At 48.0% G+C, this 26971-nt stretch overlaps 3 protein-coding genes across 3 annotated transcripts in view; 2 read left to right on the top strand and 1 right to left on the bottom strand.

Moving 5' to 3' along the window:
• Positions 1 to 748: 748 nt before the first annotated feature.
• LOC115125504 (neutral cholesterol ester hydrolase 1-like) lies at positions 749 to 4493 on the top strand. The gene is made up of 6 exons (XM_029655017.2): positions 749 to 1112; positions 1818 to 2061; positions 2807 to 2876; positions 3065 to 3236; positions 3310 to 3449; positions 3559 to 4493. Exons 1-6 carry the CDS (start codon positions 972 to 974, stop codon positions 4043 to 4045), a joined length of 1254 nt encoding a protein of 417 aa, XP_029510877.2. The 5' UTR covers positions 749 to 971; the 3' UTR covers positions 4046 to 4493.
• A 2727-nt stretch (positions 4494 to 7220) lies between these two features.
• Positions 7221 to 12029, top strand: LOC115125505 (propionyl-CoA carboxylase beta chain, mitochondrial-like). The gene is made up of 13 exons (XM_029655018.2): positions 7221 to 7490; positions 7601 to 7720; positions 7844 to 7912; positions 8000 to 8056; positions 8150 to 8263; positions 8368 to 8478; positions 8596 to 8825; positions 8935 to 9016; positions 9092 to 9215; positions 9302 to 9409; positions 9594 to 9793; positions 10604 to 10703; positions 10779 to 12029. Exons 1-13 carry the CDS (start codon positions 7245 to 7247, stop codon positions 10898 to 10900), a joined length of 1683 nt encoding a protein of 560 aa, XP_029510878.2. The 5' UTR covers positions 7221 to 7244; the 3' UTR covers positions 10901 to 12029.
• A 550-nt stretch (positions 12030 to 12579) lies between these two features.
• LOC115124544 (cohesin subunit SA-1) overlaps positions 12580 to 26971 on the bottom strand; it is a 46178-nt gene continuing 31786 nt past the window's right edge. Inside the window, exons 19-25 of the mRNA XM_065024525.1 lie at positions 20504 to 20632; positions 20214 to 20422; positions 19216 to 19393; positions 19027 to 19137; positions 14343 to 14457; positions 14122 to 14202; positions 12580 to 14003 (exon numbers count right to left, since the gene is read on the bottom strand). Of these exons, the coding sequence (XP_064880597.1) occupies positions 13980 to 14003; positions 14122 to 14202; positions 14343 to 14457; positions 19027 to 19137; positions 19216 to 19393; positions 20214 to 20422; positions 20504 to 20632 (847 nt within the window). The 3' untranslated portion in view covers positions 12580 to 13979. The remainder of the gene's footprint in view (positions 14004 to 14121; positions 14203 to 14342; positions 14458 to 19026; positions 19138 to 19215; positions 19394 to 20213; positions 20423 to 20503; positions 20633 to 26971) is intronic.

Here is a 26971-nt window from a genome sequence, read left to right as displayed (position 1 = left end):
TCTTACTCACATAGGCTGCTGCAGAGAGCATGATCACACAGTCGTCCAGAACAGCTGATGCTCTCATGCATGTTTCCGTGTTACTTGCCTCGAAGTGAGCATAGAACTTATTTAGCTTGTCTGGTAGGCTTGTGTCACTGGGCAGGTCTCCTCCATGCTTCCCTTTGTATTCTGTAATAGTTTGCAAGCCCTGTCACATCTGACGAGCGTCTGGGGGAGGAGTGTAGTACGATTCAACGCTTTGCCTGTTTGATGGTTTGTCGGCGGTATAGCGAGATTTCCCTGAACTAATAACAGTTGGTTTTATTTATTAAAGTCCTTAGGGGTGGAAGCTATTTACCTTTTAATCAAGTCTTTTTTTCCACTTATAATAATATGAAATCATAGAAAATAGCCCAAGTTCAAAAATAGAAAAGGAATTGCCTTACATTTTATTGTTGAGGTCCCTGAACCAATCAAAGTTGGTTGAATTCATGCAAGTGATTTGGGGTGGAGGCTACTGAAGTTTAGCCATAGATTGGACTGGCCAGGTCTCTGAACCAGTTGTTTTTATATATGGGGTGGAAGTATTTACGTGTTTTGGAAGTATTTATCTGTAAAGTGAATGAAAATGAATTGATGAAGTCAAAAAAAAGCTCAGAAAATTGCCGTGGAATTGAGAGCGATGTCATGTGATTTAGAAACTATTGCCACGTTTCATTATCATCCAAAAGTAGGCGTTGCAGTTTTAAGACGTTACGTCTGAGCGGAGGGGAGTAACGTTTTAGCTAAGAAAATACGACACCGAATATGCAAAATCAAGGGGTGTAACTTTTTCGATATCGATAACTGGTTCAGAAAATGTAATTCATATCATTCTTATCAGCGGTATTAAGCGGTATTAAACGAGAGAAGTCGGAATCTTTAATATAAAGCTAACTCAGTCTCATGTTAGGGAGATAGCTAACGTTAGTAATACTGGTGTTTTAAAGATGAAGTTGTCTTCTATTGTAGTAACATTGATATTAACGGTGGGTGTTTCTTATTACATCTATACACCGTTACCTGCTGCCATCGAGGAGCCTTTGAAACTGATGCTGCTGGACGCCTTATTCCGTGCTATGCTGCAAGTGGTAAGAAACAAGAAGAATGGCTATAAGCGAAATCATACTTTACATTGCATTAGCTTGACAGTTCTTTAAATTAACGAGTAGTAGGCAATGCTTTCTCTATCACTCGACTAATGTATCGCATTCAGGTGCAGCAGGTTTAGGCCTATTGGTTTTAGACACTGAGTTGGAGGCTATACTAGCTAAATCGTTTTTATAATGCAGTTTAACATGTGACGCGTTGTCAAGCTAGCTAGTTAGTCTGAACAAGTAGAACATGTGAACTGATTTGGTGATCTAAGTAAAACAATGCTTTACTGTGCTTTCTCCCGCCCTTGTGTGAAATCATATGTGGCTAATTGATTTGAATTAGCTAAATACAGCACAAGCTCTTTTACAGTCCTTGTGTGTGTGTGTGTGGCCCTTCACCTAGATTTCACACAGTCATGGGGTAAGTAGATTGCTAAAAGTGTCCTCTGGGAGCCCTATCCTGGCCAAGGATCTGTGCTGTCTTGCCAACTCCTATGGTGGTCATTGCCAAGGGTGTGACATTGACCATAGGAGTTAGTAGGACAGAACAAACACTCACTCTCAAGTCAAACTCCTAGCCCATAGAACAGGGTTAGCATACCCAACTACCAGGGATACTCCAGCTCTCTGACCTCATTCAAATGCCTCTCTCTCTCGCCCTCTCCATCTCCCCCCTATCTCTCTGTCCTTCTCTCCCAGGGTGACCTGTGCCAGTGTCTGGGTCTCAGTCACCACATCCCATGGATTCGGGGGACCATATCGGGGCTGGAGACCCTGGGGGAGATGGCGGGAGGGCAGAGAGGCGGGGTGAGGGTGAGTGACGTGGACTTTGACAGAGTCCCGGTGCGTGTGTACGAGCCCCCGGCCGCGGGGGGAGGAGAGGGGGGTCTGAGGAGGGCTGTGATGTTCTACCATGGAGGAGGATGGGCCCTGGGGGCCACCAGTAAGTGTGTGTGTTTACCAGCATAAACGCATCTAGTTCATGATGTAACCTTTGACTTCTCACTGTTTTCCTCTTTCTCTCCTCTACTCCCCCATCTCTCTCTTTCTCTCCTCTACTCCCCCATCTCTCTCTCTCCTCTACTCCCCCATCTCTCTCTCTTTCTCCTCTACTCCCCCATCTCTCTCTCTTTCTCTCCTCTACTCCCCCATCTCTCTCTTTCTCTCCTCTACTCCCCCATCTCTCTCCCTTTCTCTCCTCTACTCCCCCATCTCTCTCTTCTCTCCTCTACTCCCCCATCTCTCTCCCTTTCTCTCCTCTACTCCCCCATCTCTCTCTTTTCTCTCCTCTACTCCCCCCATCTCTCTCTCTTTCTCTCCTCTACTCCCCCATCTCTCTCTTTCTCTCCTCTACTCCCCCATCTCTCTCTCTTTCTCTCCTCTACTCCCCCATCTCTCTCTTTCTCTCCTCTACTCCCCCATCTCTCTCTCCTCCTCTACTCCCCCATCTCTCTCCTCCTCTACCCCCCCCTCTCTCTCCTCCTCTACTCCCCCCACCTCTCTCTCCTCCCTCTACTCCCCCCCACTCTCTCCTTCTCTACTCCCCCCCACCTCTCTCCTCCCTCTACTCCCCCACCCTCTCCTCCTCTACTCCCCCACCTCTCTCCTTCTCTACTCCCCCACCTCTCTCCTTCTCTCCTTCTCTACTCACCCCACCTCTCTCTTCCCCCTCCCTGTCTTCCTCTCAGAGATGGGGAGCTATGATGTCTTGTGTAGGCAGATGTCTGATGAGCTGAATGCAGTGGTTGTGTCTGTAGAGTAAGTGTGTCATCTCTTTTCACACTGTATTAGCTTCAGTTACACACACACTCAATATGAATGTCTTGGGTTCTTATAATGCCATAGTAACAAGTTAAGGTTTGGACAAAATTGTTATAAGGATAAAGAAGTGTTTTGTAACTTTTGTGTGTGTGTGTGTGTGTGTGTGTGTGTGTGTGTGTGTGTAGGTATCGTCTGGCTCCAGAAGTGCATTTCCCTGTGCAGTATGAGGACTGTCTGGCTGCGGCCAAGCACTTCCTTGAGCCGGGCATTCTGGGAAAGTTGTCTGTGGATCCACAGCGTGTGGCCGTGTCAGGCGACAGCGCTGGAGGAAACCTCGCTGCGGCTGTCGCACAGCAGGTACACACAAATACACACACACACACACACGTGTCTACACAGACACACTAACACACTCTCCCTGTCTTCACAGATCTCGGTAGATGACAGTGTGAGTGTGAAGTTCAGTGTTCAGGCGTTAATCTACCCAGTCCTCCAGGGTCTAGACCTCAACACTCCATCCCACCAACAGAACCACAACATACCCATCCTACACCGCTTTATAATGGCCAGGTACACACACGTACATGTTCACACACACTGGTGCACATCTGCACACACACAGTCACGCAGTCACACACACACACCTGTGTTAGTAACTCTTCTCTCTCTTTGTCCGTAGGTTCTGGCTGCTCTACCTGGGGGTTGATACCTCTCTCTATCCCCTCCTCTTGTCCCCCTCCTTCCTCCATCATCCCTCTATCCCTCCCTCCCTCCGCTCCCATCTCAACTGGACCACCCTTCTGCCAGCCAAACACATTAAGCATTACAAGCCTGTTGGCATGGAGATGGGGTCACAGGAGGTCATGGGGCAGGAGGGCAATCTTCTCCCGGTGTTGTTGGATGTCCGAGCGGCGCCGCTGCTGGCGGAACAGGGGGTTCTGGGTAGAACGCCGCGAGCTTACATTCTAACGTGTGAGTACGATGTGCTCAGAGATGATGGGTTGATGTACACCAGGAGGCTACAGGACGCGGGCGTCACGGTTTCCAGCCATCACTATGACGATGGTTTCCACGGCGCCTTGAGTTTTGCACACTGGCCATTTTTCTTTGATGTGGGGAAAAGAATGATCAGAGGATACATGGACTGGCTGCAGGAAAACCTCTAGTGTGTGTGTGTGTGTGTGTGTGTGTGCGTGCGTGTGGGCAACTGCAAACCCAAAGCCATCTTGCAGTCAGAATTTCAGACCAATGTTCAGGTTAAACAAGCAGATGTTTTAAGGCTTTTAAACTGGGTTCAACCTGATTGTTGACCTGGGTTAGAATGTCTCTCTTACTGGGTTAAACTGGATCAAACTGGGTTGGACGGGTGTTTTAAACTGTGTTAGAATGTAAGAATATAACAGAGACACCGTTCCCTGATTTGTAGCTGTTTGCACTCTGGGGTGTGTGTGTGTGTGTCACAATATGTTTGGTTCCGTTAAACACACACACACACGTCATCCTATCCCAGCTCTGCTCACCTGACCTGAACAATACATATGATGTGTTTTAAACATGCAGTCTGGTATCTGTCTGTCAAACTAATACACTAAAATAAACGTCCATCTAAGCCAATCAATGCGCAGTGTTAGAATGTAGTAATCTGGGTAATCTGATAACAGTCCTAGTTCTAGACTAGATTGGGTTAAATTATGTTATGTGACACAACTGGCTTATACATCAATGCAATCTATAAAGAATTGTGCCTCTATGGAAAAACCATGAAGACTCAAAAGGTAGGGTCATACAACACGATCCCCTGGTGCTGAAAAAAGCAATAACACAACTTGAAAAATAAGTATGTTCTTTAGACAAGTTATTGAGCGAGGACTTCATCTACAACCAGACTGTATTTACACACTTCATCTACAACCAGACTGTATTTACACACTTCATCTACAACCAGACTGTATTTACGGACTTCATCTACAACCAGACTGTATTTACGGACTTCATCTACAACCAGACTGTATTTACGGACTTCATCTACAACCAGACTGTATTTACACACTTCATCTACAACCAGACTGTATTTACACACTTCATCTACAACCAGACTGTATTTACGGACTTCATCTACAACCAGACTGTATTTACACACTTCATCTACAACCAGACTGTATTTACGGACTTCATCTACAACCAGACTGTATTTACACACTTCATCTACAACCAGACTGTATTTACACACTTCATCTACAACCAGACTGTATTTACGGACTTCATCTACAACCAGACTGTATTTACACACTTCATCTACAACCAGACTGTATTTACACACTTCATCTACAACCAGACTGTATTTACACACTTCATCTACAACCAGACTGTATTTACACACTTCATCTACAACCAGACTGTATTTACACACTTCATCTACAACCAGACTGTATTTAAACACTTCATCTGACAACCAGACTGTATTTAAACACTTCATCTACAACCAGACTGTATTTAAACACTTCATCTGACAACCAGACTGTATTTAAACACTTCATCTACAACCAGACTGTATTTAAACACTTCATCTACAACCAGACTGTATTTAAACACTTCATCTACAACCAGACTGTATTTACACACTTCATCTACAACCAGACTGTATTTACACACTTCATCTACAACCAGACTGTATTTAAACACTTCATCTACAACCAGACTGTATTTACACACTTCATCTACAACCAGACTGTATTTACACACTTCATCTACAACCAGACTGTATTTACACACTTCATCTACAACCAGACTGTATTTACACACTTCATCTACAACCAGACTGTATTTACACACTTCATCTACAACCAGACTGTATTTAAACACTTCATCTACAACCAGACTGTATTTACACACTTCATCTACAACCAGACTGTATTTACACACTTCATCTACAACCAGACTGTATTTAAACACTTCATCTACAACCAGACTGTATTTAAACACTTCATCTACAACCAGACTGTATTTAAACACTTCATCTACAACCAGACTGTATTTACACACTTCATCTGACAACCAGACTGTATTTACACACTTCATCTACAACCAGACTGTATTTACACACTTCATCTACAACCAGACTGTATTTACACACTTCATCTACAACCAGACTGTATTTACACACTTCATCTACAACCAGACTGTATTTAAACACTTCATCTACAACCAGACTGTATTTACACACTTCATCTGACAACCAGACTGTATTTACACACTTCATCTGACAACCAGACTGTATTTACACACTTCATCTGACAACCAGACTGTATTTAAACACTTCATCTACAACCAGACTGTATTTAAACACTTCATCTACAACCAGACTGTATTTACACACTTCATCTGACAACCAGACTGTATTTACACACTTCATCTGACAACCAGACTGTATTTACACACTTCATCTGACAACCAGACTGTATTTACACACTTCATCTACAACCAGACTGTATTTACACACTTCATCTGACAACCAGACTGTATTTACACACTTCATCTGACAACCAGACTGTATTTACACACTTCATCTGACAACCAGACTGTATTTACACACTTCATCTGACAACCAGACTGTATTTACACACTTCATCTGACAACCAGACTGTATTTACACACTTCATCTGACAACCAGACTGTATTTACACACTTCATCTGACAATGCGGTGAGAGCTTGATTGTTTTCCACTGAACAGAAGGATCTCAGTTGTCCCCAGTAACTGCTGCTGGGTGTCAGTACTTTATGTACAATTATGATTGTAATGGTTGCTAGATGTTTAACCCTCCAATAAATATGAATCAGTTTGAGTGTTTCTCTTGTTTTTATACTGTAGGCTTACAGTGTTACACATACATACATACATACATACATACATACATACATACCACACAGCCAGTACAATATACACACTTGAGTTTCGAAAACGATTTCAACATATAGATGAGTGACACATGTATAATGCATAATACATTTAGCATGTTGCTTATTCTACCAATCCAATGATGTTAGCTCTACAACAGTGCTTAGGAAAGGAGTTGTGGCTAGGAGGGAAGGGCGTCGGTCAGACCGATCAATCACAGAGGAGATGCCAAACCAACTTTCTGGGGAGTGTAGTTTGTATTTCCATGACATTCAGAACAAACATCAATCTACAACCCCTCAAGGTTGACCTATCATATACGGTTCTAAATATGTTGACAAGTCAAGTCAACCCCCCTCCAGATCTACCTCGTTTTTGACTGGCCATTAAAAAAAAGAACGTCTGGTGATTGGCTCAATCGCGCGTCACTTTCCTACAGTGCCCACCCACCCTGGTACGTCAGACAGCAATGGCGGCCTTCGCTGTAGCACGGAGTAGCTGTGGTCTGCTTTCCGGACTAAAAGCTTATTTTAAAACATTCGGACAGGTAAAACATGGCGTGGCTTCGGCAGCGGTTGCACAGTCCCACACGCAGCAACAGTCGCGGCGGTGGTATTCCGTTAGTCATCTCTCCGTCCAGGAGAGGATAGACAGAAAGAGGAATGCTGCGCTGATCGGAGGAGGTCAGAAGAGAATTGACGCGCAACACAAAAGGGTAAATAATCTGAGCATGCGCAGGTGTCTGTCAGTTTGATGGTGTATTTATCTGTTTGCCTGTCTGTCGGTCCGTTTAACGTTTTGTCTGTGTAATGATCTTCTCCACAGGGGAACCTGACAGCCAGAGAGAGAGTTGAGTTGCTGTTGGATAAAGACTCGTTTGTAGAGTGTGACATGTTTGTGGAACATCGCTGCTCTGACTTCGGCATGGAAGAGGACCACAACAAGGTAACACTTCACCATAGAGGTTCCTACATATTATCCAGCCTATGGACACAATGGAATAAACAGATTCATGTTTTAAAAAATGATTCGGTCATCAACATGGTTTCAGCTTCCCTCTCCCTCTAGTTCGCAGGGGACAGTGTGGTGACTGGACAGGGGAGGATCAATGGACGGCTGGTGTACGTCTTCAGTCAGGTACACACACACACACACACACACACACACACACATCAACGTAGTTACCATTTATTTTCACAATAAATGTCTCTTGCTCTGTCTTAGGACTTCACAGTATTTGGAGGCAGTCTGTCTGGGGCTCACGCACAGAAGATCTGTAAGGTAGGAGGACGGGCTCACTCTCCAGGGCCTGGTGGTTCACACCACTCCTGCTTCTCATTCATTACTTCTAGTCACATCCCTTTTTGTCTGTAGATCATGGACCAGGCCATGATGGTGGGTGCTCCAGTCATTGGTCTAAACGACTCTGGCGGAGCCAGGATCCAGGAGGGGGTGGAGTCACTGGCTGGATACGCCGACATCTTCCTGGTAAGGGGGCGGGGCTTGATTTGACTGGTTACTGGGATGAGGATGACAGCAAAGAAATGACATCGCTTCTAAAATGTACTCTCCCGGTCTCTTTGTCTTTGTAGAGGAATGTGATGGCTTCAGGTGTGGTTCCTCAGATCTCTCTGATCATGGGTCCCTGTGCTGGAGGAGCTGTCTACTCTCCTGCCCTGACCGACTTCACCTTCATGGTCAAGGTAAGACACACACGGTATAGGAGAACCACAGGACCCTTCCTGCATAGATGCACTGTACAATTAATACAACTAACATGGGTTATATCCAGATCTTTGATTGTGTGTGTGTGTGTGTAGGACACCTCATACCTGTTCATCACAGGTCCTGACGTAGTGAAGTCTGTCACCAATGAAGACGTCACTCAGGAGGAACTGGGAGGAGCTAAAACACACACCGCCGTGTCAGGCGTCGCTCACCGTGCGTTTGAGAACGACATCGATGCTCTGCTCAACCTCCGAAACTTCTTCAACTTCCTTCCTCTTAGCAACCAGGACCCCGCCCCTGTTACCGAGTGCCACGACCCCAGGTACCCAATCACAGAACTCGTCTGACAGACTAGCCAATCACAGAACTGAACATGTAATCCATGGGAAGGGCCTTTGGAGGATGTTTGATCTCATCCCTCTCCTCTCCAGTGATAGACTGGTTCCTGGTCTGGACACCATTGTTCCATTTGAGACCACTAAAGCCTACGACATGCTGGACATCATCCAGGGGGTAGGACGCACACACACACACACACACACACACACACACAGCCTGTTGTCTATTGATCTGTGGTTTTAACTTCAGATTGCGGACGAGAGGGAGTTCTTTGAGATCATGCCTAACTACGCTAAAAACATCGTAGTGGGATTCGCTCGCATGAACGGACGAACTGTTGGAATTGTAGGGAATCAACCTAAAGTAGCGTCTGGTGAGTAGAAGAGTCAGATGGATTAGTGATGATGATGATGGTTGTGATGACGGTGGTGATGATGCTTCTCCTGTGTGTGTGTGCAGGTTGCTTGGACATTAACTCATCAGTGAAGGGAGCTCGCTTCGTTCGTTTCTGCGACGCTTTCAACATCCCCATCCTCACCTTCGTGGATGTGCCCGGCTTCCTGCCAGGTAGTGCGCAAGTCTGACTTTCCTCATGAATAATTGGCACGTGAACAAGTAAATGTCTCACTTGACAGCTTTCGCATAAATTGTGAAACCGTGGTACTGCGATCAACTGTCATGTTTTGATTCAAAACAAGTTTAAGATTTTTTTCAAACCAGAGGATTCCACCTTCCTCGCCGTTTCCCTCAGGTACGTCTCAGGAGTATGGCGGTATCATCCGACACGGGGCCAAGCTACTGTTTGCCTTTGCTGAGGCCACCGTCCCCAAGATCACCATCATCACTAGGAAGGCCTACGGAGGAGCGTATGACGTCATGAGTTCCAAGCACCTGAGAGGAGATGTGAACTACGCCTGGCCGTCTGCAGAGGTGGCCGTGATGGGAGCCAAGGTAACACAACACACCTTCTACACAAGACCAAGGTAACACAAGACCAAGGTAACACAAGACACACAAGACCAAGGTAACACAACACACCTTCTACACAAGACCAAGGTAACACAACACACCTTCTACACAAGACCAAGGTAACACAAGACCAAGGTAACACAAGACCAAGGTAACACAAGACCAAGGTAACACAAGACCAAGGTAACACAAGACAAACAAGACCAAGGTAACACAAGACACACAAGACCAAGGTAACACAAGACACACAAGACCAAGGTAACACAAGACCAAGGTAACACAAGACACACAAGACCAAGGTAACATAAGACACACAAGACCAAGGTAACACAAGACACACAAGACCAAGGTAACATAAGACACACAAGACCAAGGTAACACAAGACCAAGGTAACACAAGACACACAAGACCAAGGTAACACAAGACCAAGGTAACACAAGACACACAAGACCAAGGTAACATAAGACACACAAGACCAAGGTAACACAAGACACACAAGACCAAGGTAACATAAGACACACAAGACCAAGGTAACACAAGACCAAGGTAACACAAGACACACAAGACCAAGGTAACACAAGACCAAGGTAACAAGACCAAGGTAACAAGACCAAGGTAACACAAGACACACAGGACCAAGGTAACACAAGACACACAAGACCAAGGTAACACAAGACCAAGGTAACGCACGCATACTTCTAGCCATGGCAACATTCACAATGTCAAAATGGGAAAAGGTCAGTGCTCACTTGAAAACATCCCCAACATGTCTTTCTGTAACATGTTCCCAGGGAGCTGTACAGATCATCTTCAGAGGGAAATCCAACCAGGCAGAGCAGGAGGCTGAATACGTAGAGAAGTTCGCCAACCCTTTCCCTGCCGCTGTCAGAGGTACTACACACACACACTCCATCCGTTCCAACAAACTTTACACCCACTCCCCCGTCGTAACCGTGTGTGTTTTAGGGTTCGTGGATGACATCATCGTGCCGTCGACCACCCGGAAGAGGATCTGTAGGGATCTGGAGGTTCTGGCCTCCAAGAAACAGACCAACCCCTGGAAGAAACACGCCAACATCCCACTCTAACAGACACCTTCAACCACCCGACCTGTCTCTCACTTCACCTATAGCTTAGACCAGGGCTCTTCAGCCCTGTTCCTGGAGAGAGACCATCCTGTTGGTTAACTCCAATCCTGTTCCTGGAGAGAGACCATCCTGTTGGTTAACTCCAATCCTGTTCCTGGAGAGAGACCATCCTGTTGGTTAACTCCAATCCTGTTCCTGGAGAGAGACCATCCTGTTGGTTAACTCCAATCCTGTTCCTGGAGAGAGACTGTCCTGTAGGTTTTCGCTCAAACCCCAATCTAGCCACCTGATTCTAGTAATTAGCTGGTTGATAAACAATCAGGTTAGTTACAACTGGGGTTGGATCAGAAACCTCCAGGAGGGTAGCTCTCCAGGAACAGGGTTGGAGAGACCTGGCTTAGATCAATTTATGTCTCTAACCCTGTGGGACTTGTTTGGAAGAATCAGCTGTTTTCGATCTGGTTAAATTAACACACCTGCCGTGAGTCCATAGACTAGTTTGTTAAATAAAAATGTCTTTGTCCGCGTGTGAGACAGAATGTTATATCTCAATGGCAGTTTGAACATGTGTGTGATAGTCAGCCAAGCACCCAGAATGTTATATCTCAGTGATAGTCAGCCAAGCACCCAGAATGTTATATCTCAGTGATAGTCAGCCAAGCACCCAGAATGTTATATCTCAGTGATAGTCAGCCAAGCACCCAGAATGTTATATCTCAGTGATAGTCAGCCAAGCACCCAGAATGTTATATCTCAGTGATAGTCAGCCAAGCACCCAGAATGTTATATCTCAGTGATAGTCAGCCAAGCACCCAGAATGTTATATCTCAGTGATAGTCAGCCAAGCACCCAGAATGTTATATCTCAGTGATAGTCAGCCAAGCACCCAGAATGTTATATCTCAGTGATAGTCAGCCAAGCACCCAGAATGTTATATCTCAGTGATAGTCAGCCAAGCACCCTCACTCATCCTAGTCACCAATGCTGGAGGAAGGACCCACTTTGTCATAATTGACTAAAAGTAAAGATGCCCTAATAGAAAATGACTCAAGTGAAATTCACCCAGTAAATGTCTTTTTGTTTTTTAAATGTAATTGCTAAAATATACTTAAGCATAACTTGCAAACTAGATGGCACCATTGTTTTTTCATATCCAGGGGCACACCAACTCTGATGTTTACAAACTAAGAATGTGTTTAGTGAGTCTTCCAGATCAGAGGCAGTAAGGATGACCAGGGATGTTGTCTTGACAATTTTCCTGTCTTGCTAAGCATCGAAAATGTACAGTACAGACACTGTTGTTGCTCAGTCTCCATAGTTGTCTTTTTATATAATTTGGAAAGTGTTCAGACTTTCTCCACATTGTTAAGTTACTGTCTTGGAGCTCTACCGGTAAGTCCTTCGACATACTGTGTGTGCCTGTCCAATCAAGTTATGGAAACAGGATGCACCTGAGCTCAATTTGAGTCTCATAGCAAAGGGTCTGAATACTTTGGTAAATGTGCAAAAATGTCAACCTGTTTTCACTTTGTCATTATGGGGTATTGAGAGAAACATTTAATGAAGTTTAGAATAAGGCTGTAAAGTAACAAAATGTGGAAAAAGTCAAGGGGTCTGAATACTTTCCAAAGGCACTGTATGGAGTCTATTCTTAGAACCAAAACACACACAATCCAAAATTAGATTACAGATTTTATTTATTTAAAAAAGATAAGTTCAACAAGTTCACAGGAAGAAAAAAAGTATTTTAGAAGGTTAAAGGGCAGGTGATGCCATCGCTACAGAAAGAACCAATCATTTCTGATATTTACAGAAGGGCAGCTTAACCAGCCAGCAGAAGAACAATAGGGATGGGACAAGTGATAAGACAACCAATCAACTGTTATGGGTATTCTCTGCTGGTCTCCACCTTCATATGCACTGATCTGAAAAGAGGACAGGTGAAATGAATATGTTAGAAGGCTACTGGATATTAGCGGTTACCTGTCCAGTTCTTCCTCATCAGTGCAGATGGAGAGGAAGTTACTTTAGACTGAGTCTGCACGACATCTACGGTCGCACTGGACACACCCTTATATGGCGCTTAACAGGCTGGGTATCCATGGCAACAGCCTGAGCAGTAGGGACTAATCAGATATAAGCATTTAGGCAACCGTTTGGCAACAAACAAGATACTTTTTCAGAAAGATAACTGTACAAATATCAGAACAAAAAACTTAACTCACTTGTTTTAAAACTTTGTACTAAAGCTACTGAAATTCAAAATATATTTATTTTTAAAAAGCTGCGATTCAACCGTGGGTGTGTCTGTCTGGAGCTGAGGGGGAGGGGCTTGGGATTTGGCTATGATGTCACAGCCTCTTGTATGGCCAATGAGAACTCTTCTAGTTCTGTCCCATTGGTTGCTGTTTGGTGCATTTGCCAATAAAACTAAATAAAGGATATTCTCAACACCATCAAAGGGGAAGAGATAGTAAAGAGGGACGAGACATGAGTGAGAGAGTAAAGAAATGAAAGAGTAAAGAATTATCACATTTAATATCAAGTTCCATCGGGGGGGTGGGAGGACTATACATGACGTCGGAAGTGGAACGAAACAACCATACAACTGTGTGGCATGGGGGACTGTATAGCCGGGCGCACAGGGCCACGAAAACCACAGAGCTAGTGGAGAGATTAGCCAAAACGCTAACAATAACAGGAAGTTAAAACAAGTCAGTGGGAACAAACAAGAAGGGCCAAAGTTTACAATATTTTTTAAGAAATGTTGAACAATGTTTTGTACGATATTCTGTCCGGTTTGTAGCCAACACACCCACACGTCCACTGAACGATAAAAGATCTTCTCTATGTACGATAGATACTTTGTCCGAAATTGTCAGGGTTGAGCGGGATCCTTCGGCCGGCCAGTGAGTGGTTATCTGGAAGGGATCCACTCCACACACACACAAAGCTGTCAACTGGCTGATCAGAGTTCGAGTGTGTGTGATAAAAGTTCTGACAGACAGTCTGATGTTTGATTGACAGCTCATCATGTCAAAGGCTCCTCCCCCTTTCAGGAAGGACCGGGAACACTGGATCAGAACATGGGCATGGTGAAACCCTGGGATAACGAACAAAAGAGACGTCGTTAAATGACATGGATCATCATGGATCATGTTTTAGATGTCTTAGGGTCACACTGGTTTACCACTGCAAGGCTGTGTGTGTGTTCTGCTTACCGACTCGTCCTCGATCATGGCTGCTGAGTCGAAGAAGTCTGGTCTGAGTTCCGCCCTCTCACGCCTGTTCCTGGAGGGAGGCTGGAACGACAGAACATGAGAATCAACGAATGAAGCGATACACACTGGACGAATTAAACAACAGAATCGACGACCGAAAAGACAATCAAGCACGACAGACAGGAAGTGATGTCACAGCAACAGGAAGTGACGTCACTAACCAGGTCGATGACCATGGTGTCTTCGAACTCCTCGTTCATGTCCTCCAGTTGACCTCGTGATGACATCATGACGTCCTCAAAGATTGGCTCTGCGTCATCCTCCATCAGACCACGACTAGAGAGAGAGGTGGGGGGTCAGTACACACACACACTAGACTAGAGAGAGAGGTGGGGGTTCAGTAAATACACACACTAGACTAGAGAGAGAGGTGGGGGGGTCAGTACACACACACACTAGACTAGAGAGAGAGGTGGGGGTTCAGTAAATACACACACTAGACTAGAGAGAGGTGGGGGGGTCAGTAAATACACACACTAGACTAGAGAGAGAGGTGGGGGTTCAGTAAATACACACACTAGACTAGAGAGAGAGGTGGGGGTTCAGTAAATACACACACTAGACTAGAGAGAGAGGTGGGGGTTCAGTAAATACACACACTAGAGAGAGAGGTGGGGGTTCAGTAAATACACAAACTAGACTAGAGAGAGAGGTGGGGGTTCAGTAAATACACACACTAGACTAGAGAGAGAGGTGGGGGTTCAGTAAATACACACACTAGACTAGAGAGAGAGGTGGGGGTCAGTAAATACACACACTAGACTAGAGAGAGAGAGGTGGGGGTTCAGTAAATACACACACTATACTAGAGAGAGAGGTGGGGGTTCAGTAAATACACACACTAGACTAGAGAGAGGTGGGGGTCAGTACACACACAGACTAGACTAGAGAGAGAGAGGTGGGGTTCAGTAAATACACACACTAGACTAGAGAGAGAGGTGGGGGTTCAGTAAATACACACACTAGACTAGAGAGAGAGGTGGGGGTTCAGTAAATACACACACTAGAGAGAGAGGTGGGGGTTCAGTAAATACACAAACTAGACTAGAGAGAGAGGTGGGGTTCAGTAAATACACACACTAGACTAGAGAGAGAGGTGGGGGTTCAGTAAATACACACACTAGACTAGAGAGAGAGGTGGGGGGTCAGTAAATACACACACTAGACTAGAGAGAGAGAGGTGGGGGTTCAGTAAATACACACACTATACTAGAGAGAGAGGTGGGGGTTCAGTAAATACACACACTAGACTAGAGAGAGAGGTGGGGGTCAGTACACACACAGACTAGACTAGAGAGAGAGAGGTGGGGGTTCAGTAAATACACACACTAGACTAGAGAGAGAGGTGGGGGTTCAGTAAATACACACACTAGACTAGAGAGAGGTGGGGGTTCAGTAAATACACACACTAGACTAGAGAGAGAGGTGGGGGTTCAGTAAATACACACACTAGACTAGAGAGAGAGGTGGGGGGGTCAGTAAATACACACACTAGACTAGAGAGAGAGGTGGGGGTTCAGTAAATACACACACTAGACTAGAGAGAGAGGTGGGGGTTCAGTAAATACACACACTAGACTAGAGAGAGAGAGGTGGGGGTTCAGTAAATACACACACTAGACTAGAGAGAGAGGTGGGGGTTCAGTAAATACACACACTAGACTAAAGAGAGAGGTGGGGGTTCAGTAAATACACACACTAGACTAAAGAGAGAGGTGGGGGTTCAGTAAATACACACACTAGACTAGAGAGAGGTGGGGGTTCAGTAAATACACACACTAGACTAGAGAGAGAGGTGGAGGGATCAGGAAATACACACACTAGACTAGAGAGAGAGGTGGGGGTTCAGTAAATACACACACTAGACTAGAGAGAGAGGTGGGGGTTCAGTAAATACACACACTAGACTAGAGAGAGAGGTGGGGGTTCAGTAAATACACACACTAGACTAGAGAGAGAGGTGGGGGGTCAGTAAATACACACACTAGACTAGAGAGAGAGGTGGGGGGTCAGTAAACACACACTAGACTAGAGAGAGAGGTGGGGGGTCAGTAAATACACACACTAGACTAGAGAGAGAGGTGGGGGTTCAGTAAATACACACACTAGACTAGAGAGAGAGGTGGGGGTTCAGTAAATACACACACTAGACTAGAGAGAGGTGGGGGTTCAGTAAATACACACACTATACTAGAGAGAGAGGTGGGGGGTCAGTAAACACACACTAGACTAGAGAGAGAGGTGGGGGTTCAGTAAATACACACACTAGACTAGAGAGAGGTGGGGGTTCAGTAAATACACACACTAGACTAGAGAGAGAGGTGGGGGTCAGTAAATACACACACTAGACTAGAGAGAGAGGTGGGGGTTCAGTAAATACACACTAGACTAGAGAGAGAGGTGGGGGTTCAGTAAATACACACACTAGACTAGAGAGAGAGGTGGGGGGGTCAGTAAATACACACACTAGACTAGAGAGAGGTGGGGGGGGGGTCAGTACACACACACACACTAGACTAGAGAGAGAGGGAGGTGGGGGGTTCAGTACATACTAGAGGTCGGCCGATTAATCGGAATGACGATTAATTAGGGATGATTTCAAGTTTTCATAACAATCTGAAATCTGTATTTTTGGGCGCCGATTTTATATACCTTTATTTAACTAGGCAAGTCAGTTAAGAACACATTCTTATTTTCAATGACTGCCTAGGAACAGTGGGTTATAACTGCCTCGTTCAGGGGCAGAACGACAGATTTTCACCTTGTCAGCTCGGGGGATCCAACCCTGCAACCTTGCAGTTAACTAGTCCAACGCAATAACGACCTGCCTCTCTCTCGTTGCACTCCACAAGGAGACTGCATGTTATGCGAATGCAGTAAGGCAAGGTAAGTTGCTAGCTAGCATTAAACTTACCTTATAAAAAACAATCAATCATAATCACTAGTTAACTACACATGGTTGATGATATTATCTAGCGTGTCCTGCGTTGCATATAATCTGACTGAGCATACAAGTATCTAAGTATCTGACTGAGCGGTGGTAGGCAGAAGCAGGCGCGTAAACATTCATTCAAACAGCACTTTAGTGCCAGCAGCTCTTCGTTGTGCGTCAAGCATTGCGCTGTTTATGACTTCAAGCCTATTAACTCCCGAGATGAGGCTGGTGTAACTGAAGTGAAATGGCTAGCTAGATAGCGCACGCTAATAGCGTTTCAAACGTCACTTGCTCTGAGCCTTCTAGTAGTTGTTCCCCTTGCTCTGCATGGGTAACGCTGCTTCGATGTGGTGGCCTTTGTCGTTGTGTTGCTGGTTCGAGCCCAGGGAGGAGCGAGGAGAGGCACGGAAGCTATACTGTTACACTGGCAATACTAAAGTGCCTATAAGAACATCCAATAGTCAAAGGTTAATGAAATACAAAATGGTATAGAGAGAAATAGTCCTATAATTCCTATAATAACTACAACCTAAAACTTCTTACCTGGGAATATTGAAGACTCATATGTTCTGAGCAAGGAACTGAAACGTTAGCTTTTTTACATGGCACATATTGCACTTTTACTTTCTTCTCCAACACTTTGTTTTTGCATTATTTAAACCAAATTGAACATGTTTCATTATTTACTTGAGGCTAAATTGATGTATTATATAAAGTTAAAATAAATGTTCATTCAGTATTGTTGTAATTGTCATTATGACAAATAAAAAAAATATTTAAAAAATGGCAGATTAATCGGTATCGGCTTTTTTGGGCCTCCAATAATCGGTATCGGCGTTGAAAAATCATAATCGGTCGACCTCTAGTACATACACACACAAGACTAGAGAGAGAGAGGTGGGGGGGGGTCAGTACATACACTAGACACACACACGCACACACACTAGACACACGCACACACACACTAGACACACGCACACACACACACTAGACACACGCACACACACACACTAGACACGTGCACACACACACACTAGACACGTACGCACACACACTAGACACGTGCGCACACACACTAGACACGTGCGCACACACTAGACACGTGCGCACGCACACACTAGACACGTACGCACACACACACTAGACACGTGCGCGCACACACTAGACACGTGCACGCACACACTACACGCACACACTAGACACGTACGCACACACACACTAGACACGTGCGCACACACACTAGACACGTGCACACACACACTAGACACGTGCACACACACACTAGACACGTGCACACACACACACACACTAGACACGTGCACACACACACACACTAGACACGTGCACACACACACTAGACACGTGCACACACACACTAGACAAGTGCACACACACACTAGACACGTGCACACACACACTAGACACGTGCACACACACACTAGACACGTGCACACACACACTAGACACGTGCACACACACACTAGACACGTGCACACACTAGACACGTGCACACACTAGACACGTGCACACACTAGACACGTGCACACACTAGACACGTGCACACACTAGACACGTGCACACACTAGACACGTCTAGACACGTGCACACACTAGACACGTGCACACACTAGACACGTGCACACACTAGACACGTACACACACTAGACACATACACACACTAGACACATACACACACTAGACACGTACACACACTAGACACGTACACACACTAGACACGTACACACACTAGACACGTACACACACTAGACACGTACACACACTAGACACGTACACACACTAGACACGTACACACACTAGACACGTACACACACTAGACACGTACACACACTAGACACGTACACACACTAGACACGTACACACACTAGACACGTACACACACTAGACACATACACAGTTTGTCTGACAGTCTGGTTGCGGGCCTTCATGTAGTTCATGGCTGTTCTATCCTTCCTGCTGTCCTCCATCTTCTGTTGGCCTAGCCAAGACATCTGCATCTGGGGACTGCAGAGGAGAGGGTTACACACACACACACACACACACACACACACACAGTGCACGTGCATACACACACACACTTACTTGTGTACATAGTCGTTCTCTGAGCCAGGTTCAGAGTCGTGGTCAGGTAGGTGTGTGTCCGCCGCCTGCCGTGGGTTTTCTCTGAGGACGGTGGAGGTGAGCTGAGGGGTGGTTAGCGCCCCCGGTGTCTGGAGGCTGTCATTACCACGAAGCCAGGAGGCCTCCACACTACTCTCCTCTAGTGGGCCGACAGAGAGAGAGAGAGAGGGAGAAAAACACATATTTTAGCAACATCTGCAGGTACTTGTATTTACACAGCGGAGTCAATCACCACCTTCCGGAGACACCTGAAACCCCACCTCTTTAAGGAATACCTAGGATAGGATAAAGTAATCCTTCTCACCCCCCCCCCCCCTTAAAAGATTTAGATGCACTATTGTAAAGTGGCTGTTCCACTGGATGTCATAAGGTGAACGCACCAATTTGTAAGTCGCTCTGGATAAGAGCGTCTGCTAAATGACTTAAATGTAATGTAAATGTACACAGGGAGTGTACAAAACATTAAGAACACCTGCTCTTTCCATGACAGGTGACAGTTATGATCCCTTATTGACGTCACATGTTAAATCCACTTCAGTGTAGATGGAGGAGACAGGCTAAGGAAGGACATGGATTGTGTGTGTGTGCCATTCAGAAGGTGAGTGGGGAAGACAAAAGATTGAAGTGCCCTTGAATGGGGTACGGTAGTAGGTGCCAGGCACACCGGTTTGTGTCAAGAACTGTAACGCTGCTGGGTTCTTCACACTCAACAGTTTCCCGTGTGTATCAAGAATGGTTCACCACCCAGAAAACATCCAGCTAACTTGACACAACTGTGGGAAGCATTGGAGTCAACATGGGCCAGCATCCCTGTGGAACGCTTTCCACACCTTGTAGAGTCCATGCCCTGATGAATTGAGGCTGTTCTGAGGGCAAAAGGAAGTGCAACTGAATATTAGGAAGATGTTCCTAATGTTTAGTACCCTCAGTGTATGTCTCTGTGTGAGAGATAGACCCACCCTCGATGCGTTTACTCTTGTGTATTGGCGTCCGTCCCTTCTTGCTGCGGATGGAGCTGGTCTTGCTGCTGGCGCCTGACGTTACCGACATCCGGTCCCCATCCTCTCCTCCTGTTAGCAGACTGTTCCGGTAGGAGATTAAGGGCAGCCACACGTCCTCACGGCGCTCCGACATCGACTCCGACATAAACTTCTCCAGATACGAGTGACTGGGAGGAGGAGAGAGACGGGTTTCACACACAGTCTGCTTATTGTGACAATCATTTGACACACACACGGCAGGTACTTACACAGTCTTCTTGTCCTGTCGCAGCAGTTTGGAGGAGAACTCTGAGAGGACCTCTAGGAAGGCCAGGTTAGGAGGAGGGAACTCTGCACCATGGGGGTTCTGGTACTTAAAGGCAAACTCTATACCATCCCTGTGGAGGGGGAGACAGGAAGAGAGAGACGAGGGGGGAGACAGGAAGAGAGAGACGAGGGGGAGACAGGAAGAGAGAGACGAGGGGGAGACAGGAAGAGAGAGACGAGGGGGAGACAGGAAGAGAGAGAGAGGGGGGAGACAGGAAGAGAGAGACGAGGGGGAGACAGGAAGAGAGACAGGAAGAGAGACGAGGGGGAGACAGGAAGAGAGACGAGGGGGAGACAGGAAGAGAGACGAGGGGGAGACAGGAAGAGAGACGAGGGGGAGACAGGAAGAGAGACGAGGGGGGAGACAGGAAGAGAGACGAGGGGGAGACAGGAAGAGAGACGAGGGGGAGACAGGAAGAGAGACGAGGGGGGAGACAGGAAGAGAGACGAGGGGGAGACAGGGAGAGAGACGAGGGGGAAGACAGGGAGAGAGACGAGGTGGAGGGGGAGACAGGAAGACAGAGACGAGGGGGAAGAGAGACGAGGGGGGAAGAGAGACGAGGGGTGAAACAGAAAGAGAGAGACGAGGGTAAGGGGGAAGAGAGACGAGGGGTAAGGGGGGCGAGGGGTAAGGGGGAAGAGAGACGAGGGAGGGGGGGGAGCGAGGGGTAAGGGGGAAGAGAGACGAGGGGTAAGGGGGAAGAGAGACGAGGGGTGAAACAGAAAGAGAGAGACGAGGGGTAAGGGGGGAAGAGAGACGAGGGGTGAAACAGAAAGAGAGAGACGAGGGGTAAGGGGGGGAAAGAGAGACGAGGGGTGAAACAGAAAGAGAGACGAGGGGTAAGGGGGGAGGAAGAGACACACAATCAGCTCAAGAATCTGTGTGTGTTGGGTCTGTGTGTGTGTGTGTGTGTGTGTGTGTGTGTGTGTGTGTGCGCGTGTGTGTTGGGTCTGTGTGTGCGCGCGTGTGTTGTGTCTGTGTGTGCGCGCGCGTGTGTTGGGTCTGTGTGTGCGCGCGCGCGTGTGTGTTGGGTCTGTGTGTGTGTGTGTGTGTGTGTTGGTCTGTGTGTGCGCGCGTGTGTGTGTGTGTTGGGTCTGTGTGTGTGTGTGTGTGCGCGCGCGTGTTGGGTCTGTGTGTGTGTGTTGGGTCTGTGTGCGCGTGTGTGTGTTGGGTCTGCGTGCGTGCGTGTGTTGGGTCTGCGTGCGCGTGCGTTGGGTCTGCGCGCGCGCGCGTTGGGTGTGCGCGCGTGCGTGTGTTGGGTCTGTGTGTGCGCGCGTGCGTGTGTTGGGTCTGTGTGTGCGCGCGCGTGTGTTGGGTCTGTGTGTGCGCGTGCGTGTGTTGGGTCTGTGTGTGCGCGCGTGCGTGTGTTGGGTCTGTGTGTGCGCGTGCGTGTGTTGGGTCTGTGTGTGCGCGCGTGCGTGTGTTGGGTCTGTGTGTGCGCGCGTGCGTGTGTTGGGTCTGTGTGTGCGCGTCGTGTGTTAGGTCTGTGTGTGTGTGTGTGTGTTGGGTGTGTGTGTGTTGTCGCGCGCGTGTGTGTTGGGTCTGTGTGTGTGTTGTCTGTGTGTGCGCGCTGTGTTTGGTGTGTGTGTGCGTGTGTGTGTGTGTGTTGGGTCTGTGTGCGCGCGTGCGTTGGGTCTGTGCGTGCGTGCGTTGTTGGGTCTGTGTGTGTTGCGTGCGTGTGTTGTCTGTGCGCGCGTGCGTGTTGTGTGCGTGCGTGCGTCGCGTGTCTGTGCGTGCGTGTGCGTGTGCGCGCGTGCGTGTGCTGGGTGTGCGTGCGTGTGTTGGGTCTGTGCGTGCGTTGGGTCTGTGCGTGCGTGCGTTGGGTCTGTGCGTGCGTGCGTGCGTTGGGTCTGTGCGTGCGTGCGTGCGTTGGGTCTGTGCGTGCGTGTGTTGGGTCAGTGTGTGTGTGTTGGGTCAGTGTGTGTGTGTGTTGGGTCAGTGTGTGTGTGTGTTGGGTCAGTGTGTGTGTGTGTGCGTGTGTTGGGTCTGTGTGTGTGTGGTCTGTGTGTGGTCTGTGTGTGTGTGTGTGGTCTGTGTGTGTGTGTTGGGTCTGTGTGTGTGTGTGTTGGGTCAGTGTGTGTGTGTGTTGGGTCAGTGTGTGTGTGTGTTGGGTCAGTGTGTGTGTGTGTGTGTTGGGTCAGTGTGTGTGTGTGTGTGTGTTGGGTCAATGTGTGTGTGTGTGTGTTGGGTCTGTGTGTGTGTGCGTGCGCGCGTGCGTTGGGTCTGCGTGCGCGCGTGCGTGCGTGTGTTGGGTCTGTGTGTGCGCGCGTGCGTGTGTTGGGTCTGTGTGTGCGTGTGTGTGTTGGGTCTGTGTGCGCGTGCGTGGTTGTGCGTGCGTGCGTGTGTGTTGGGTGCGTTGGGTCTGTGTGTGTGTGTGTTGGGTGTGTGCGTGCGTGCGTTGGGTCTGTGCGTGCGTGCGTGCGTGTGTTGGGTCTGTGCGCGTGTGCGTGCGTGCGTTGGGTCTGTGCGTGTGTGCGTGCGTGCGTTGGGTCTGTGTGTGCGCGCGTGCGTGTGTTGGGTCTGTGTGTGCGTGCGTGCGTGTGTTGGGTCTGTGTGTGTGCGCGCGTGCGTTGGGTCTGTGTGTGCGCGCGTGCGTGTGTTGGGTCTGTGTGTGCGCGTGTGCGTGTGTTGGGTCTGTGTGTGCGCGTGCGTGGTTGGGTCTGTGTGTGCGTGCGTGCGTTGGGTCTGTGCGTGCGTGCGTGTGTTGGGTCTGTGCGTGCGTGCGTGCGTGTGTTGGGTCTGTGCGTGCGTGCGTGCGTTGGGTCTGTGTGCGTGCGTGCGTTGGGTCTGTGTGCGTGCGTGTGTTGGGTCTGTGCGTGCGTGTGTTGGGTCAGTGTGTGTGTGTGTTGGGTCAGTGTGTGTGTGTGTGTGTGTGTGTGGTCTGTGTGTGGTCTGTGTGTGTGTGTGGCGTGTGTGTGTTGGGTCTGTGTGTGTGTGTGTGTGTGTGTTGGGTCTGTCAGTGTGTGTGTGTGTGTGTTGGGTCACAGTGGTGTGTGTGTGTGTGTGTTGGGTCAGTGTGTGTGTGTGTGTTGGGTCTGTGTGTGTGTCGTGTGTTGTGTGTGTGTGTGTGTGTGTGTTGGGTCTGTGTGTGTGTGTGTGTGTGTTTGGGTCAGTGTGTGTGTGTGTGTGTTGTGTCAGTGTGTGTGTGTGTGTTGGGTGTGTGCGTGTGTGTTGGGTCAGTGTGTGTGTGTGTTGGGTCAGTGTGTGTGTGTGTTGGGTCAGTGTGTGTGTGTGTGTGTGTGTGGGTCAGTGTGTGTGTGTGTGTGTGTGTTGGGTCAGTGTGTGTGTGTGTGTGTGTTGGGTCAGTGTGTGTGTGTGTGTGTGGTCAGTGTGTGTGTGTGTGTGTGTGTCAGTGTTGGGTCAGTGTGTGTGTGTGTGTGTGTGTTGTGTGTCAGTGTGTGTGTGTGTGTGTGTGTGTGTGTGGTCAGTGTGTGTGTGTGTGTGTTGGGTCAGTGTGTGTGTGTGTTGTTGTGTGTGTGTGTGTGTGTGTGTGTGTGTGTGTGTGTTGGGTCAGTGTGTGTGTGTGTGTTGGGTCAGTGTGTGTGTGTGTGTGTGTGGGTGTGTGTGTGTGTGTGTGTGTGTTGGGTCAGTGTGTGTGTGTGTGTGTGGTGTGTTGGGTCAGTGTGTGTGTGTGTGTGTGTGTGTGTGTGTTGGGTCAGTGTGTGTGTGTGTGTGTTGGGTCAGTGTGTGTGTGTGTGTGTGTTGGGTGTGTGTGTCAGTGTGTGTGTGTTGTGGTCAGTGTGTGTGTGTGTGTGTGTGTGTCAGTGTGTGTGTGTGTGTGTGTGTGTTGGGTCAGTGTGTGTGTGTGTGTGTTGGGTCAGTGTGTGTGTGTGTGTGTGTGTTGGGTCAGTGTGTGTGTGTGTGTGTGTGTTGGTGTGTGTTGGGTGTGTGTGTGTGTGTGTGTGTGTGTGTTGGGTCAGTGTGTGTGTGTGTGTTGGGTCAGTGTGTGTGTGTGTGTGTGTGTGTGTGGGTCAGTGTGTGTGTGTGTGTGTGTGTGTGTGTGTGTGTGTGTGTGTTGGGTCAGTGTGTGTGTGTGTGTGTCAGTGTGTGTGTGTGTGGGTGTGTGTGTGTGTGTGTTGGGTCAGTGTGTGTGTCAGTGTGTGTGTGTGTTGGGTCAGTGTGTGTGTGTGTGTGTGTGTGTCAGTGTGTGTGTGTGTGTCAGTGTGTGTGTGGGTCAGTGTGTGTGTGTGTGTGTGTGTGTGTGTGTTGGGTCAGTGTGTGTGTGTGTGTGTGGGTGTGGTGTGTGTGTGTGTTGGGTCAGTGTGTGTTGGGTCAGTGTGTGTGTGTGTGTTGGTCAGTGTGTGTGTGTGTGTTGGGTCAGTGTGTGTGTGTGTGTGTGTTGGGTCAGTGTGTGTGTTGGGTCAGTGTGTGTGTGTGTGTGTGTGTGTGTGTGGGTCAGTTGTGTGTGTGTGTGTGTGTGTGTGTGTGTTGGGTCAGTGTGTGTGTGTGTGTGTGTGTGTGTGTTGGGTCAGTGTGTGTGTGTGTGTGTGTGTGGTCAGTGTGTGTGTGTGTGTGTGTGTGTTGGGTCAGTGTGTGTGTGTGTGGGTGTGTGTGTGTGTGTGTGTGTGTTGGGTCAGTGTGTGTGTGTGTGTGTGTGTTGGGTCAGTGTGTGTGTGTGTGTGTGTGTGTTGGGTCAGTGTGTGTGTGTGTGTGTGTGTGTGTGTGTGTGGTCAGTGTGTGTGTGTGTGTGTGTGTTGGGTCAGTGTGTGTGTGTGTGTGTGTGTTGGGTCAGTGTGTGTGTGTGTGTGTGTGTGTGTGTGTGTGTGTTGGGTCAGTGTGTGTGTGTGTGTGTGTGTGTGTGTTGGGTGTGTGTGTGTGTGTGTTGGGTCAGTGTGTGTGTGTGTGTTGGGTCAGTGTGTGTGTGTGTGTGGGTCAGTGTGTGTGTGTGTGTGTGTTGGGTCAGTGTGTGTGTGTGTGTGTGGGTGTGTGTGTGTGTGTGTGTGTTGGGTCAGTGTGTGTGTGTTGGGTCAGTGTGTGTGTTGGGTCAGTGTGTGTGTGTGTGTGTTGGGTCAGTGTGTGTGTGTGTGTGTTGTGTGTGTGTTGGGTCAGTGTGTGTGTGTGTGTGTTGGGTCAGTGTGTGTGTGTGTGTTGGGTCAGTGTGTGTGTGTGTGTGTTGTGTGTGTGTGTGTGTGTGTGTGTGTGGTCAGTGTGTGTGTGTTGGGTCAGTGTGTGTGTGTGTGTTGGGTCAGTGTGTGTGTGTGTGTGTGTGTTGGGTCAGTGTGTGTGTGTGTTGGGTCAGTGTGTGTGTGTGTTGGGTCAGTGTGTGTGTGTGTTGGGTCAGTGTGTGTGTGTGTGTTGGGTCAGTGTGTGTGTGTGTGTTGGGTCAGTGTGTGTGTGTGTGTTGGGTCAGTGTGTGTGTGTGTGTTGGGTCAGTGTGTGTGTGTGTGTGTTGGGTCAGTGTGTGTGTGTGTGTGTTGGGTCTGTGTGTGTGTGTGTGTTGGGTCAGTGTGTGTGTTGGGTGTGTGTGTGTGTGTGTGTGTTGGGTCAGTGTGTGTGTGTGTGTGTGTGTGTTGGGTCAGTGTGTGTGTGTGTGTGTGTTGGGTCAGTGTGTGTGTTGGGTCAGTGTGTGTGTGTGTGTGCGTGTGTTGGGTCTGTGTGTGTGTGGTCTGTGTGTGGTCTGTGTGTGTGTGTGTGGTCTGTGTGTGTGTGTGTTGGGTCTGTGTGTGTGTGTTGGGTCAGTGTGTGTGTGTTGGGTCAGTGTGTGTGTGTGTGTGTTGGGTCAGTGTGTGTGTGTGTGTGTGTTGGGTCAGTGTGTGTGTGTGTGTGTGTGTGTTGGGTCAGTGTGTGTGTGTGTGTGTGTGTTGGGTCAGTGTGTGTGTGTGTGTGTGTGTTGGGTCAGTGTGTGTGTGTGTGTGTGTGTGTGTGTGTGTGTGTGTGTGTGTGTGTTGGGTCAGTGTGTGTGTGTGTGTGTGTGTGTGTGTGTGTTGGGTCAGTGTGTGTGTTGGGTCAGTGTGTGTGTGTGTGTGTGTGTGTTGGGTCAGTGTGTGTGTGTGTGTGTGTTGTGTGTGTGTGTGTGTGTGTGTGTGGTCAGTGTGTGTGTGTGCGTGTGTTGGGTCAGTGTGTGTGTGGGTGTGTGTGTGTGTGTGTGGTCAGTGTGTGTGTGTGTGTGGTCAGTGTGTGTGTGTGTGTGTGTGTGTGTGTGTGTGTCGTGTGTGTGTGTGGGTCAGTGTGTGTGTGTGTGTGTGTGGGTCAGTGTGTGTGTGTGTGTGTGTGTGTTGGGTCAGTGTGTGTGTGTGTGTGTGTGTGTGGGTCAGTGTGTGTTGGGTCAGTGTGTGTGTGTGTGTGTGTGTGTTGGGTCAGTGTGTGTGTGTGTGTGTTGTCAGTGTGTGTGTGTGTGTGTGTTGTCAGTGTGTGTGTGTGGGTGTGTGTGTGTGTCAGTGTGTGTGTTGGGTCAGTGTGTGTGTGTGTG

Source organism: Oncorhynchus nerka, linkage group LG2, assembly GCF_034236695.1.
Source record: "Oncorhynchus nerka isolate Pitt River linkage group LG2, Oner_Uvic_2.0, whole genome shotgun sequence".
Taxonomy (NCBI): Eukaryota; Metazoa; Chordata; class Actinopteri; order Salmoniformes; family Salmonidae; genus Oncorhynchus; species Oncorhynchus nerka.
Note: the sequence above shows the minus strand (reverse complement) of the source record. Positions and strands in the feature narration are given on the sequence as shown.